This window comes from Crocuta crocuta, unplaced genomic scaffold, assembly GCF_008692635.1.
Source record: "Crocuta crocuta isolate KB4526 unplaced genomic scaffold, BGI_CrCroc_1.0 scaffold761, whole genome shotgun sequence".
NCBI classification, from domain to species: domain Eukaryota; kingdom Metazoa; phylum Chordata; class Mammalia; order Carnivora; family Hyaenidae; genus Crocuta; species Crocuta crocuta.
This window is the reverse complement of record NW_027528354.1, coordinates 718,169-731,597: the sequence shown is the minus strand read 5'-3', so window position 1 is coordinate 731,597 and position 13,429 is coordinate 718,169. Positions and strand designations below refer to the sequence as shown.

At 43.5% G+C, this 13,429-nt stretch overlaps 1 protein-coding gene across 1 annotated transcript; it reads right to left on the bottom strand.

Moving 5' to 3' along the window:
- Nucleotides 1-5,099: 5,099 nt before the first annotated feature.
- Nucleotides 5,100-12,510, bottom strand: IL12A (interleukin 12A). Its single transcript, XM_077753767.1, has 7 exons — nucleotides 12,458-12,510; nucleotides 11,650-11,804; nucleotides 8,168-8,281; nucleotides 7,785-7,826; nucleotides 7,668-7,709; nucleotides 7,422-7,565; nucleotides 5,100-5,686 (listed from the first exon to the last, which is right to left on the bottom strand). Exons 1-7 carry the CDS (start codon nucleotides 12,471-12,473, stop codon nucleotides 5,531-5,533), a joined length of 669 nt encoding a protein of 222 aa, XP_077609893.1. The 5' UTR covers nucleotides 12,474-12,510; the 3' UTR covers nucleotides 5,100-5,530.
- Nucleotides 12,511-13,429: the final 919 nt, after the last annotated feature.

The window sequence follows — 13,429 nt, the reverse complement described above, 5'->3', positions numbered from 1 at the left end:
GGAACCAGCCAATGAGATGATCGCCTGGGACTATTGAAACTACCATTGAGTGGTTTGTGTGGAAGTCATGTGCAAGGGCAAGTAGACCACTCATTGGTTCACCAGTGTGAAGTGTTGGTGTATGGCTTCTAATGGCAGTGACCACATCATGCCAAACCGTAGATAACGCGAATTACATAAATCAACAGGCTTACGAATTTTGGATTTTTCCCCATTGTGAGCATGTATAAATGTTTTGAACCAAGCAAGCATATGCATTTTACAATTAAAAAAACCTTTTTTTTGGTAATTGGGGAATGGTATGATTTTTAAAGACTGAAGATTTTCTCTTTATTCCTAGATTAGAAAAAGAAATGAGAAACATATGGGAACCCATGAAGATTAGCCATTCTCTCACTTTCTACCACTTTTAAGTGCCTGGGCCTAAGGACACATAGACATGAGTAACATGACATTTCCCATACTTGAGGTTCTCATGGTATAGTGAGGGGAAGTGAAGATGTATAAATAACCCTGACGATGTTTGTATGGTTATGACAACGATGTCCCTTGACTCACTGGGCCCTTAATACCAAAGGCAGAAGTCTGCAGTGGTTGCACAGGCTGGAACCAGGCCACCTGGAGTTAAATCACAACACCTGTCACTCATCATGCAAGATTATATGGTTTCTTACCTTAGATTCTTCATCTATAAAAAGCAGAAAGTAGGGGTGCCCTGGTGGCTCAGTCAGTTAAGTGTCTGTCTTCGGCTCAGGTCATGAGTGCATGGTTTGTGAGTTTGAGCCCTGAGTCTGGCTCTGTGCTGGCAACATGAAGCCTGCTTGGCGTTCTCTCTCTCTTCCTCTCTCTCTGCCCTTTCCTTGCTTGCACTTTCTCTCTCAAAATAAATAAACTTAAAAAAAAAAGGGTTGGGGGGAAGATAATTGTTGCTCCTTTTAGGATTATTGGGAGGATTTTATGCATTTTCTGGTAAACACTTAGAAACATACCTGGCATTTAGTTAGCACCCAGTAAGCATAAGTTAATATTGCTTCTAAACAAGGTTACATAAATATATTGGCTCTGACGTTATATTGATGTTCTAATTCACATTCATATATTTAAGTAAGCTCAACGCCCAAAATGGGGCTTGAACTTAGGACCCTGAGTTCAAGAGTTGCATGCTCTACTGACTGAACTAACCATATGCCTTTCCACATTTACATTTTTAATGTCATATTGAAAGATACATAAATACAACTAAAGTTTTTGACTTGTTCTCACCAAATACATTTCAACCAAAAAAAAACGGATATAAATCAATTTTTTAAAACGTGGTTGGACTTTATTTAAAATAGATTTCTTGGTCAGCTCAGACTGTTACACCAAAATACCACAGACTGAGTGGCTTAAACAACAGACATTCATTTCTCACAGTTCCAGAGGCTGGGAAGTTTGAGATCAGAATGCTAGCAGATTTGGTTTCTGGTGAGGGCTCTCATCCTGGCTTGTACACAGCCACTTGTCACCGTGTCCTCATGTGGGGGTCAGAGGGTCTCTCCCAGTCTCTTTTTTCCTTTAATTAAAAAAAAAATTTTATTGATTGATTTAGAGAGAGAGAGAGAGCACATGTACACGCCAGGGGGGAAGGGGCAGAGACAGGGAGAGAGAATCCCAGGGAAGTTTCCCTGCTGTTAGCATAGAGCCTCATGTGAGGCTTGATCCCATAAACCATGAGACCATTACCTCAGCCGAAAGCAAGAGTCGGATGCTTAACCGACTGAACCATCCAGGCACCCCTCTCCCAGTCTCTTCTTACAAAGGCACTAGTCCCACTAATCAGGGCTCCATGCTCATGACCTAATTCACCTCCTAATGCCTCATCTCTAAGTACCATTGCCTGGGGGAGCAGGCCTCCAACATAGGATTTTTAAGGGGACACATTCAGTCTGTGGTAGTATTGTATTTTGCCTTAAACCAGGAAGGCACATTATGCTAGCTAGAACCGTATGTTGTCTTCAACAAAGACAGTGCCTCAATGGTTCAGGGTGATATGGCCAAGAGGACTCGCCATTTCTGCAGTGCTGGGCCCCAGACAAAGCAGTTTTTCCTTCCCTTTCTGTCCCTCTGTTTTCCTTCCTCATTAGGGTATCTAAGGTGCTTTTGCATCTCTTGAGTTGTCCAGTACCCCTCCTTGGGTGTCTGGCCAGACCGCTCCCCAGAACTGTTCCCTTATCTCAAAGCTCTGGGCCCTCAGTGGGACAGCTGTCAGCTGTTGGTGGTGTTCATTCACTGATTGAGTCACCCTCAGGTGTGACGAACACTTTCACCGTTTATTTTCTTTTAAAAATAATTTGTTAATCAAATGACTCTCTTACAGACTTTAGGACCGGAAAGTATTTTTGGGTGGGGAACCTCAGTCTTACTGGGTTACTTTGCTCCCCAGCCTTTGTGGTGTGAAGGCAGGGACTTGCACCAGACACCTGACCGTACCTGTGACCTGCTGTGCAGGGACAGGGCATCACTGAAATCTTTCAACAACCTAAACACTTTGAAAAAATTGACAGTGAGCAGTGACTAGACGCAGCACTATCCTGTGCCATGCAATCCTCACAACAGCACTACAATAGGGGCTACTGTTTTCTGAATTTCACAGATAAAACAGTAGCAAAAGAGGGTTTAGCCAATTGGGCCCCATCACCAAGCCCAAAGACTAATAATTTTCAAAAGTGGCTCACACATATGGTGTATATATTATGTGCCAGGTGGAGTGCTTTGCATGAGCTGTTCCATGTAACTCTCACTTTGATCCTCTGAGGTGGGTCCTAGCATCATCTTCACTTCGTAGAAGAGGAAACAGGAGAGGTCAAAACAATTTGGTTATGTTATACAACTTGTAAATTGTAGGCCCAGACTTAAAAGAGGGAAACTAACCATGTAATTAGTTATGAAGGGGTTTTTTGGGCTAGTCATGTTTTGTTTTTTAATGTTTACTTATTTATTTATGAGAGAGAAAGAGTACAGGTGGGGGAGGAACAGAGAGAGGGAGACAGAGAGTCCGAAGCAGGCCCCAGGGCTCTGAGCTGTCAGCACGGAGCCCAACGTGGGGGTCGAACTCATGAAACGTGAGATCATGACTGGAGCTATAGTTGGACGCTTAACCAACTGAGCTTCCCAGGTGCCCCGAGGGCCAGTCATGTTTTTGAAGCATATGTCATGGTAATTTCTAGAACCCAAGTAGGACTCGGTTGAGTGTCCAACTTTTGATTTCAGCTCAGGTCATGATCCCAGGGTCATGGGATCAAGCCCTGAGTTGGGCTCCATGCTGGGTGGAGATGGCTTAAGATTTTTTCTCTTTTTTTCCCCTCTCTCTCTGCCGCTTTCCCCCATTCACACTCTCTGTCTAAAATAAATAAAAATTTAAAAACGAATGAAAGTAATACCTGTTTTCTTCTGCACTAATCCTGTCCATAGATGGACGATCTGCTTGGGTCTCATTTCTGGGCACAGACAACTGTCCAGAAAGTAGACAAGTTGCCATTCCAAGTGAGGGACGGCAGCAAGTCTATATTCCAGCCCCATCAAGCCCTCGAGCTCTTCTTCCCATAATCAAAGCAGCTGAAACCCCAGACCCAACACTTAAAGGCAAGAAACTCCTATCTGTGAATCCCTTGTAGGTCATTCAAGTTTGTGGAAGAATCCCTAAAGAACAGAGGCTATGTATTGGGATCTAGTTTCTGATGATTTCTAGTTAATTGTGTATCAAGTGGGGTGAGAATGTGAACAAACGAATCAGTTTGCCACACAGAGGACCTGGGGTGGCCAAACACATCCCCTCTTAGTCCGCAGGCATACCAGCTAGGATGTGGTGGGGAGGAGTCACATGAGGAAGGGGGCAGGGCTCACCAAACCGTTCCTTTCCTATGGTCTTATTATATTAAAGAGAAATATGATTATCAGAGTGCTAAAATTACATGGTATTCTGCCAGGTGAATCTTTTAAAATTCACATGGTTTAGAGAACTAAAAAGATGGAATTTAATATTTGGGTCATTAAGCGCACATCTCTTAAGCCAAAGAGAGGCAATTATCCTTGTGGTTCAGGCAGAAGTTCTATATAATTTAAAGCAAATGGAGAGTTTTTCTCATTGTAATTTAGAAACAGCTTCCCCTGAGGGCCCAAAGTGTCACAAAAATTAGAATAATTTAACTAGAAGGACTCTTAATGATGTTTTTCACAGTTGGAGGATATTGTTATGTATTTGTCTAATGCACAGCATGTTATGGTTAACAGGGAAAAATATTTTTATGTATTTTACTTTGAGATGTAGATGTTGAACAAAATATACTCTCAAAAACCAGAACTCATTTGATGGTCTTAGTATTAGAGCATATCGAGGCTTAAGAGTCTCCCTTTATTTTTTAATTTTTTAAAATATTTTTATTTATTTCTAGGAGAGAGAGAGAGACAGCGTGAGCAGGGGAGGGTCAGAGAGAGAGAGGTAGACACAGACTCTGAAACAGGTTCCAGGCTCTGAGCCGGCAGTCAGCACAGAGCCCGACGCGGGGCTCAAACCCACGAACCGCGAGATCATGACCTAAGCGAAAGTCGGACGCTTAACCGACTAAGCCACCCAAGCACCCCAAGAGTCTCCCTTTAAAATAAGAGATTGGGGTGAGGGGAGGTTCCAGGGTGTCTCGGTCAGTTAAGTGTCTGACTCTTGGTTTTGTCTCAGGTCATGATCTCACAGTTCCTGGGATTGAGACCTGCTGTCAGTGCAGAGCCTTCTTGGGATTCTCTCTCCCTCTCTCTCTCACAAAATAAATTAATAAACTTAGAAAAAAAATAAAATAAGAGATTAGAGAAACTAGGATATGGGCAAGAATATTGTGGCATTCTTTTCAAGGGAATTTTGTTCACATTTCATTGGAGTTTTCAGTTTTCCCACAATGTGTATTTTAACCCTTAATTAAAATACTCCAACACACTGGAAAAATATGAGAATTACTTTATTCAATCATTTTATTTTTAGAATATAAGGTATTTCTCAAATCCACTGGATAATAAATAATTTAATAAATATAACATAAATAAATATAAATTAGTTCACATGCTTTCATTAACACAAAATTATATAAATAAGTATTTTAAAATAAATTATGCTTGAGTGTTTGTGTCTACAAACACTTTGGTACAGAAATAGCTTATAAATTGTTGCTCTTCTATTAAAGGGAGAAGAAAAACATGTTCAAGGGAGGACATTTTCCCTCTTTAGCAATTTGCTCATGAAAACTTAAAAACAACTTATCCCTAGTAAATGTGAAATATACTTGGTCAAAGGCATCATGTGGACCTAACAGTCACATCTTTCAAATTCTGGGTGACAACTAATGTAAACAAGCATGAGAATGATCGTACTCGTTTCAAGAGGACCAGGTCAAGCTACCTGGTCCTGGTAGGTTCTTAACCCACATCCTGTGAAATATATATATATATTTTTTGGTTCACATTTTTATATAAGTGGCTTTAAGTTTCGAGAGACTTCAGCTTTTCAGGAAGAATTCAGATAGCTCATCATTCTATTGATGGTCACTGCACGAATTCGGAAAGCATGAAGAAGTATGCAGAGCTTGATTTTAGTTTTGTAAAAATCCGGTTCTTCCAGGGAGACATTTTGTGGCACAGTCACACTGTTGACATTCAGGGCCTAGGGGAATAAATATTGAGGATGACATATCTGGTATTCCAAAATTAAAACGTTCATCCATAGAAATGGGTGAAGCCAATACGTGTCTCAGAGCCTGCAACCCACTCGCTCATTACATCTCCTAAGCCCGACCCAAATCTACTCCCAGCCAGATGGTCAGGCAGAACCTGAGAGAAGAAATACTCATTATCCAAGCACATGGATCTTCAGTGAGCTCTGAAAAGACCCTTAAAGCTATTTAGAAAATCATCAGTGGGAGTTGCATTTTAGAAGGGAACAATTCTGTTAAGATGACATCTGCTGCAATATCTAATTAATTTTTATATGTTCTACTAAGAAGCTAAGTCCTTTTTAGAACAGAGAGGTGACGGATTGCTATTGATTGGAACTCCATGAGTAACAGACTTTTTTGCTGCAGACACTCATTTGTGACAGATAAATAAACTTGGTGATGGATCTCTCAGTTTAAGCCCATTAATTTGCTAATACAATGCAAGATCTTATATTGGCGCAATGATCAATACTTTCATTTATTCTCTGCAAAAAGCCCAAGAGAAAGGCAGGGTGGGTAAAGTCATCCCATTTTACAAGGAAAAATACTGAGCCCAGAGTGGGTGAATGGTTTGGGTATGGCTGTCCGATTCCGGGGAGAATGGATTCCAGTGCCCAAATCACCCAACTCCTGGACCTGGAAATGAAATATCATCTACAACTCTCTAGATGGTAACATTCTTTGATGCTTGCATGAAGTTCACTGCCTTTCCAACAGTAATTTGGCACAAAGAAGGAAAGAAAGGGGAATAAATTCTTTTTCAGACAATGATTTCTGACATTATACTTATTTTTATCCCATGCCCTGGTCACCAAGGTATTCACACGGCTTTTGCTTAGGTGAATTATTTCTATGTTTTGTATTAGCATCACATGCTATGATGATTCAGAAAATTACAAAGCAAGTTCTTGTCTCTGAGTAACATTGTGGATGTTAGGGGATAGGTCATTCTTTTATTTAATGCACATTTTAGTTCAAAATGGGCCCCAGTTGTTTTCTCTGACAATATATCTGACAGCAGATATGCATGCTGGCCTCTCAATGCACATCGTGGAGCCTTTTAAAAAATTATTTTTAATGTTAATTTATTTTTTGAGAAAGGGAGAGACAGAGCATGAGCAGGGCAGGGGCAGAGAGGGTGGAAGACACAAAATCTGAAGCAGCTCCAGGCTCTGAGCTGTCAGGACAGAGCCCGACACAAGGCTCAAACCAATGAACCGTGAGATCGTGACCTGAGTTGAAGTCAGATGCTCAACTGACTGAGCCACCCAGGTGCCCCCATCAAGGGGCCTTTAGAGTGAGAAGATAAGTGTAGTGGAATCCCTTTGGTGGGGGATTTAAATCCTGGCTCTGCCACTTACAAGCCACTTGAACAAGTGACTAACTCTAAACTTTGGTTTCCTCCTTTGTACATACCCCATGTGGTTGTTGTGGAGGAAACATAAGAAAATATGTGAAAACATCTGCAGAGAGCCTGGTACATACCATGTGATCAACAAGTGGGAGTTAGATTTTCTTATGGTGACCTGCTCACCATTGCCCTTTGTCAAGAGGCTCTGCAGGGTGTATGGAAGGGCAATTTCAGGCCTCTCCCAGTCCAAGAAGGGGACATTTTATACTTCAATAGGGACACTCTGTCTCTGCATGAAGTAGGTGCTCTTACTGGTAATATGAAGGTCTTACCTGTAACAGCTCATCAATAGCTGTCAGCATGTTTTGATCCAGAAAGATCTGCCTCTTAGGATCCATTAAAAGCTTTGCATTCATGGCCTTGAACTCCATCTGATAGATCTTCAAGTCCTCATAGATACTGCTAAGGCACAGGGTCTAAGTGATATGACAAAATGGAGAAGGAACCATTGAGATGGACTAAAAATGTCTCCTCCCACCCCTATTGCATTTGAGGAAAGAAAGAGTTTTGTATCTTACTGTCATAAAAGAGGTCTTTCTGGAGGCCAGGCAACTCCCATTCTAGAAGAAAAGATAACAAGACATCAATGATATGAATTCATCATATGGGCTGAAACCTTTGATTTTCTGACTTACAGTTATCAGAGAGATCTCTCTGGAAGCCAGGCAACTCTCATTCTAGAGGAAAAAAAGTCAAAGATATTAATTCTTAATATACATTTTCCTTCTCAAATGTATCTTTTTTATTGTGGTAAAAACCACATAACACAAAATTTACCACCTTAACTATTCTTAAGTGTACAGTTCAATAGTGTTAAGTATACTCATGTTGTAAAAAACATATCTGTTTTATATATATATGTATATATATATATATTTCAAGTCCAATTTCTGAAGTGGGACCTGTTAAAGTCTCATGATGATGGAGACCAGAAACATGCGCATTTTTGGGAAGAAGATGAGGTCTGATGCACAGCTCTTAACTGTACTACATGCTTTGAGAAGAAAATCATCAATACCATGGTTAATTCCAGTGGTAAGCAGGCCTCCACCGTGCTGGTTTTATCTTTTGTGATATCTTCATGATCCATCTCTTCAGAAGTGCAGGAGTAAAATTCTAGAGTTTGTCTAGCCTGTAAAAAAAAAAGAGTCACCCAGTTTCTAATATTAATAAGGCACCTGGTTTCCTAGGAGTCTAGTGCCCCAAGGCAAGGATGCCCTTGACATCCATCTCTTTGACCTGCAGGAAATTTGGGATCTTCTGACGACAAAAGGCAACCAGTTATTTACATATTCTCTCCCTCACTCCTCTCCCTTTGCTTAGGACATGTTTCTCTGGATGATGTGCTTTTCCATTATGTAAACACTATAAATCATTTCAACAGGCTGTGCTAAGCAGCATCTATACCCCACTGTGACACTTACTTCTGTGAAAACAGTTTTTTTCCTTTTGCCAAAGCACCTGTGTTTCATGAATATCCTTTTCAAGTATAACTTGTAAAGGCGGAACTGGTAAGGTCACAACTTGAGGGACATAACAAACATGTAACCCTAAAGATACAACTGGAGATTTAATTTGTGGTACACACACACACACACACACACACACACAGATGTTATCTTACAAGCATGTTGGAAAGCACTGTCGAATATAATTATGAAACTTATCTAAGAAGTCAGTAAATTTGATTGAAGATTGAGATCATTTTTCCATTCAACAAGCCTATTGTATGCAAGTAGTTCCCCCTCTTATCAGTGGCTGTGCTTCTTGTTTCCGTTACCTGGCTGCCAGCAACCGTGGTCCAGAAGAAGATGATCTTCCGACACACAGTCAGAAAGTTACCAGTAGCCTAACACTGTATCGCAGTGCCTGCCATTCACTTCAGTTCATCTCATCGCACAGGCCTTTTCTCAGCTCACCTCATCATAAAAAGGGCGAGTACAGTACAGTAAGACACTTAGACACAACTTATTATAATATGTTGTAATTGTTCTATTTTATTATCAGTTATCATTGCTAATCTCTTACTGTGCCTAATTTACAAATTAGGCACACTTTATCATAGGTATGTGTGTATAGGAAAAAACATAGTATTAGGGTTCGGTACGGTCACTGGGGGTCTTGGAACATATCCCCTTTGGGTAAGGGGGCACTTTACTAAGAAACATGACAAAGAACAGGCCTATGTTATGTTATGCCCCCTCAGGACTCCAAGTTCAGCTGCAGAGGCAGGAAAGCACCCAATGATTAGGAGTCATGTCAGCAGGTGAGAAGTGCCAAGAAGGATTATGAGGGCTTCGCCAGAGATGGGACATCTGCACTGAGTGGATTAGAAGACTGACAGGCAATTGAGAGAGAATTTCAGGCAGAGGGAACAGCAGGAGCCTCAAGGCTTGAGATGCAGAACGTGTTTGGAAACAAGTAATAAAATCTGTGTGTGTGATAGGCAGAAAAATGCCCCGCCCCCCACCCCACTCCAGGCCACCATCCACTTCCCCACCCCTGGAACCAGAGAATATGTTACACAGCCAAGGGGAATTAAGGTTGGTGATGAAATCAAGGTTGCTAATCAGCTGACCTTAAATTGGGAGGTTATCTCAGATTATCTGGGCAAATCCAGTGTAATTGCTGGGTTGTTATAAATGGAAGGAAGTGGGAGAGTCAACGTCAGAGTAATAGAACATGAGGACGACTCAATTAATTGACCATTACTGGCTTTGAAGATGGAAGGGAGCCATACACCAAGGAATGTGGGCTGCTTCTAGAAGCTGAAAGAGGCAAGAGAATGGAATGGACTCTCTCCTAGAGTCTCCAGAAAGGGACACGGCTCCGCACACACCTGGATTTTAGCCCATTTCCCATTTCTGAACTCCAGAGCCATAAGATTATTAATTTGTGTTATCACTTAGCCTGTGGTGATCTGTTACAGTAGCTACAGGCAACTATATACTCTTCCTGGAGGTGTTCATACTGACATGGGCAGCCACTCTTCCTGAGCAGGCGGTAAAGAGTTAGATTTGGAAATATAGGCCCTCTGTTGTAGTTCTTCAGAGCTTTTCAAGAGAAGCCGGAAATTTGGATTCTTATATGGAAGGTCCACTTTTTCAATGGCATCAAACTCCAAATCAAAACCAAATACAAAAGCTACTGAACAACTCTACAAATCCGTGGGCTGTGAATCGCATGCATTCGCCACCTCTTTTCTCTGCGGTAGCCAGCTGCTGTGTTCTAGCAAATTGGACGAAGGAGTGATATTAAAAAATACCAAATTAAGTTCTGCAATCCTTTGACCTTGAGTGCTGTCCCGGGGAGTAGAAGAGTTAGCTTTTTCACACAAAGCATCTACTGAAATTGCAGCTCCTAAATTTTATCCACAGTGAACCTTTCTTCAGGAATTAAAGCACATTTCCCTGCCGTTTTCAACTGCTGAGTTCCCTTTTTAATTAAGATCGATTGAACTGTGAGGAGCAACTGGCAGCGCATTGTGAAAGATTAGAAGAGGAAAAGAATTCTTTAAGGCCTTGTGGCATTGACCTTGTTTTAAGATATTCATAAAACAACAAGAAATTCAGGAAAGATTTACTAGAGAATAGGAAGGCAGAAGGACAGTTTTTAAAACATCAGTCTTGGGTTGTTCCAGCAAAAGCTATAGGTATTAAAACACTTTTAAGCAGAAACCAAAATTTTTTTTTGCATTGAAATATGAAACCCAAAAAAATGAATGAAGCTGTAATTAATATTAGATAAGTTTCTCCTTGGAAAATGAAGGTGGGGACACCTGGGTGGCTCAGTCAGTTAAGTGTCCGGCTTCCACTCAGGTCATGATCTCTCCATTCCTGAGTTCAAGCTCCATGCTGGGATCTGTGCTGACAGCTTGGAGCCTGGAGCCTGCTTCCGACTCTGTCTCCCTCGCTCTCTGCCCCTCCCCTGCTCACACTCTGTCTCTCTCTTATTCAAGAATAAACAAACATTAAAAAATTTAAAATAAAAACTCAGAAAATTGAAGGCTGGACGTGCTCTGTCACAGGCCCCCTATAATGTGCTGCTCAGACAACAAACTGGGTCACCACACTGGAAGCTGGCGAGCAGCGTGAGGGGCAAGCCTAATTCATCTTTGTAGCCCCTAGAGCACAGACGCTGCACCTAATAATGGTTTCCTGGATTGATAAGTGTGTCAGAGAAACAGTGTGGGCTTGACACAATTCCATCTCTGTTGGCAGGCTACAGGGAACACTGTAAATACCCACTTTCCTCTGTGTAGACATAGCCAAAATGAATGCCATTATAATTTATTACCACTCTCACCTTAGCTGGAGACACAATTTCATTGAGACTCTTTAGCTAATAGTTGGGCCCTTTGTAAAGTTCCCTCTCCCCCTCTTGACAGCTCCTGAGTAACATCCACAGTTTCTTTGCAGTTCTTTCTGGTGACCCGGGGTTCAGAGAAGCCCCGCCCCTAGAGAGGCTGCAAAGTGGGCACAAGAGCACTGGAAAACTCACCTTCTGAAGCGTGTTGCTGATGGCTCTCAGCAGGTTTTGGGAGTGGTTGAGGCACTGGAACGTTCCTGGGCTTGGTGTGGTTATGGGGAGGTTTCTGGCCAAACTGAGGTGGTCCAGGTGGTTTAGGAGGACCAGGACGGTTACAGCTAGGAGGCCTGGAAACCAAGCGAGGAGCAGGCTCAGCTGGTCAGCTTGGTTTGGCCTGCCTCTACCTTCCATCCATTCTGGCCATCTCCACCTATCCACATCTTACCAGCATCAACCTCCCTCCCCCATCTCCAATCTTCCTTTAACACCTGAGAGATGAATCAAGTTCTTGGAAGCTAGTGCTCTATTCTGGACTTGAAGCCAGTTCCCTGTGAGGGCCCCCTGTTGAGCTCAGACAAGGCTGTTGGATTCATAGCTCACACAGAAAAAAGGCTCTATTTCACTAGCAGGGAAACTGAGGCCAGGCAGTGAAGTGATTGGCCCAGACTCCTGGCCTAGTGTTTTGGAAACAGTGGAGGTGACAAAGCCTCACTCTGAAGCTGGCTGGGATCTGCCCTCCTCTAACGGTAGCTGAGGGACCCTGAGGGAGAAATGTAGCACCTGTGGCCTCCGTTTCAAATCTGTGAAGTGGGCAGATAAGGAGACACTATCCTATTTGGTGCATGGTAAGCAGGCAGTCATGCTTTCCTTCATCTCTGCAGGAGACCGCTGACTGCGTGCCAGTCTCCCCATAGCGGGTCCCTATTTCTGCCTCGTCTTCCCGGGCTGCCGCCCTCCCCACCGCAGCGACGAGTCTCCCCCAGTCCCGCTGGTCACTCACCGCGCGGCGGGCACATGCTGAGCGGGCACTGGGCGCACGCTGGGCTGGAGCTGGATCCGGACGGTGAACGCAGCAGGTGAGGGCGGTGGTGCGAGGCCGACCCAGGGGATCACATTTTTATAATTGCCCCGAGGCGCGGCAGGACTTTCCCGGGACTCTGGTCTCTTGCTTGCTTTCTCTCTCTGTCTCTCTCTACATCAGCTTCTCGGTGACACGTGGAGTTCGGCCCGCGGGGTTTGCGGCGCTTTCGGATTAACTCCACGGGTGCCCCGCCGCAGGCGTTCAGGGGACGGCCCCGCCGCCTCCGGCTGGCCCAAAGCGAAAGCGAAATGCATGCAGACTCTTGGCGCGGGGTCCCCGGGCAAGCCCGACCCCTTGCTGGCCTCGGACGCCCCCGCCCCCAACCCTGCAGCTCACCCTGCCACCCTGCAGCGCCCCCTCCCGACGGAGCGCCTGTTGTGCCACTCACTTTCCACCTATACCCAGGATGTTCCCTGACCCTAACCTCTCACCTAGTCCTGAGAGGGCTTGGGCAAATCATTCATTCATCATTCATCCACTCAGCATTTATTCATTTAGGTGGTCCACAGTGTGCCAGGCTGACGCTGTGCTAGGCGTGGGACACCCAGTGCTGAACAGGTCCTACGCTAAATCTGACTGAATAAAATAAAAATGTATTTTATTCATGGGTACGATCTCAATTTTTTAAATGTTTATTTGTTTTTGAGAGAGAGAGAGAGACAGAGAGAGAGAGAGAGAGAGAGATTGCGCGTGGGGGAGGGGCATAGAGAGAGGGAGATACAGAATCCAACTCAGGCTCCAGGCTGGGAGCTGTCAGCACACAGCCTCACCAGGGCTGGAATTCATGAACTGTGAGATCATGAACTGAGCTGAAGTCGGACACTTAGGGACTGAGCCACCCAGGCGCCCCATGGGTACTATCTTAAATATGGAAAGGGATAAAACCAGACT

Excerpts from the sequence above, each read along its gene's own strand:
- IL12A (XM_077753767.1), bottom strand. Across the intron at positions 8,282-11,649 it reads TCAGCAACACGCTTCAGAAG|GCTAGACAAACTCTAGAATT; the intron begins GTGAGTTTTCCA and ends TTTTTTTTACAG. Across the intron at positions 5,687-7,421 it reads CTATTGATGAGCTGTTACAG|GCCCTGAATGTCAACAGTGT; the intron begins GTAAGACCTTCA and ends TTATTCCCCTAG.